Source organism: Aplysia californica, unplaced genomic scaffold (assembly GCF_000002075.1).
Source record: "Aplysia californica isolate F4 #8 unplaced genomic scaffold, AplCal3.0 scaffold00381, whole genome shotgun sequence".
Taxonomy (NCBI): Eukaryota; Metazoa; Mollusca; class Gastropoda; order Aplysiida; family Aplysiidae; genus Aplysia; species Aplysia californica.
The window spans coordinates 163,969-165,226 of record NW_004797651.1 but is presented as its reverse complement, the minus strand read 5'-3'; the positions used below and the strand labels follow the sequence as shown (position 1 = coordinate 165,226).

Sequence of the window (1,258 nt, the reverse complement as noted above, 5' to 3'; positions counted from 1 at the left end):
ATTTTTTGGGGGGGAGTGGTGTTTTTTAAAGAAATTTTTGAAAATGATTATCTTAACACTCCCAGCATGTGAGTAGTGGTGACGCAACGTTGATTTCACTCACCATTGTTTTTGGATGAAAGATGTCGTTGGTTTTTCTTGGGGGGGGGGTTCTTTTTTAAAGAAATTTTAAAAAATTATTATTATCTTAACCCTCCGAGCTAGTGAGTCGCGGTGACGCAGTGTTGGTCTCACTCACCGGTGTATCTGGAGAAAAGGTGTTGTCATTAGGTTTTTCTTTTATTTTTTTTCTTGTTTGCTTGTGGGTTTTTTTACCCTCCAAGCATTTGAGTTGTGGTGTTTGGTCTGTCTCACAGGTGTATCTGGAGAAAAGGTGTTGTTGTTGGGTTTTTCTTTTGTTTTTGTTTGTTTCTTGTTTTTTTTGGGTGGAGGGGAAGGGGAGGAGGGCCTTTTTTTATAAGAAATTTTTGAAGAATTATTACTATTATTATCTTAACCCCCCCAAGCTTTTAACACATCTAATCTTCTGGCGCTCAAATGACCATATGCAGTTGCGAGTGCCATAAAACCTCTACTAAAATTATTCTCTTAACCCTCCAGGCGTGATTAACAAAGAGCCTGTGGTGTCAGGGAAAATGACGTGATTTCTCCATATTTTGTTGCAACATGCTTGAGAACTGGCAGACTTAGTGAAGGTCACAAACTTATACATTTTCGGAAAGTAGAATGTGAACAGGAAGTAGAGCTTATGTGTGAAGGAGTTGAAATGCTTGGCAATAGAAAGATGGGATAAATGAACACAAGAATAGCGCTTCGAATTATGGTCGATTAAATCGGCCATGACATCACGGAATGGATTGTGTGTGTGTGTGTTTGTGCGATTGTAATCCTGTACATGTCTTGTGTCCTCCCCCCCCCATCATCAGGAAACTGGGCGACGGCCTCTTCATGCAGTGCTGTGACGAGGTGTCCAAGATGTATCCCAAGATTCAATTTGAGACCATGATTATTGACAACTGCTGTATGCAGGTATGGGCTGGGTGTGTTGTTGTTGTTGTTGTTGCTGTATACAGGTATGGGCTGGGTGTGTTGTTGTTGTTGTTGTTGTTGTTGTTGCTGTATGCAGGTATGGGCTGGGTGTGTTGTTGTTGTTGTTGTTGCTGTATACAGGTATGGGCTGGGTGTGTTGTTGTTGTTGTTGTTGTTGTTGTTGCTGTATGCAGGTATGGGCTGGGTGTGTTGTTGTTGTTGTTGTTGC

At 41.3% G+C, this 1,258-nt stretch overlaps 1 protein-coding gene across 1 annotated transcript in view; it reads left to right on the top strand.

The window, feature by feature from the left end:
* LOC101848057 (isocitrate dehydrogenase [NAD] subunit beta, mitochondrial) overlaps positions 1-1,258 on the top strand; it is a 15,197-nt gene that overhangs the window by 9,238 nt on the left and 4,701 nt on the right. Inside the window, exon 6 of the mRNA XM_013085505.2 lies at positions 927-1,065. Within this exon, the coding sequence (XP_012940959.1) occupies positions 927-1,065 (139 nt within the window). The remainder of the gene's footprint in view (positions 1-926; positions 1,066-1,258) is intronic.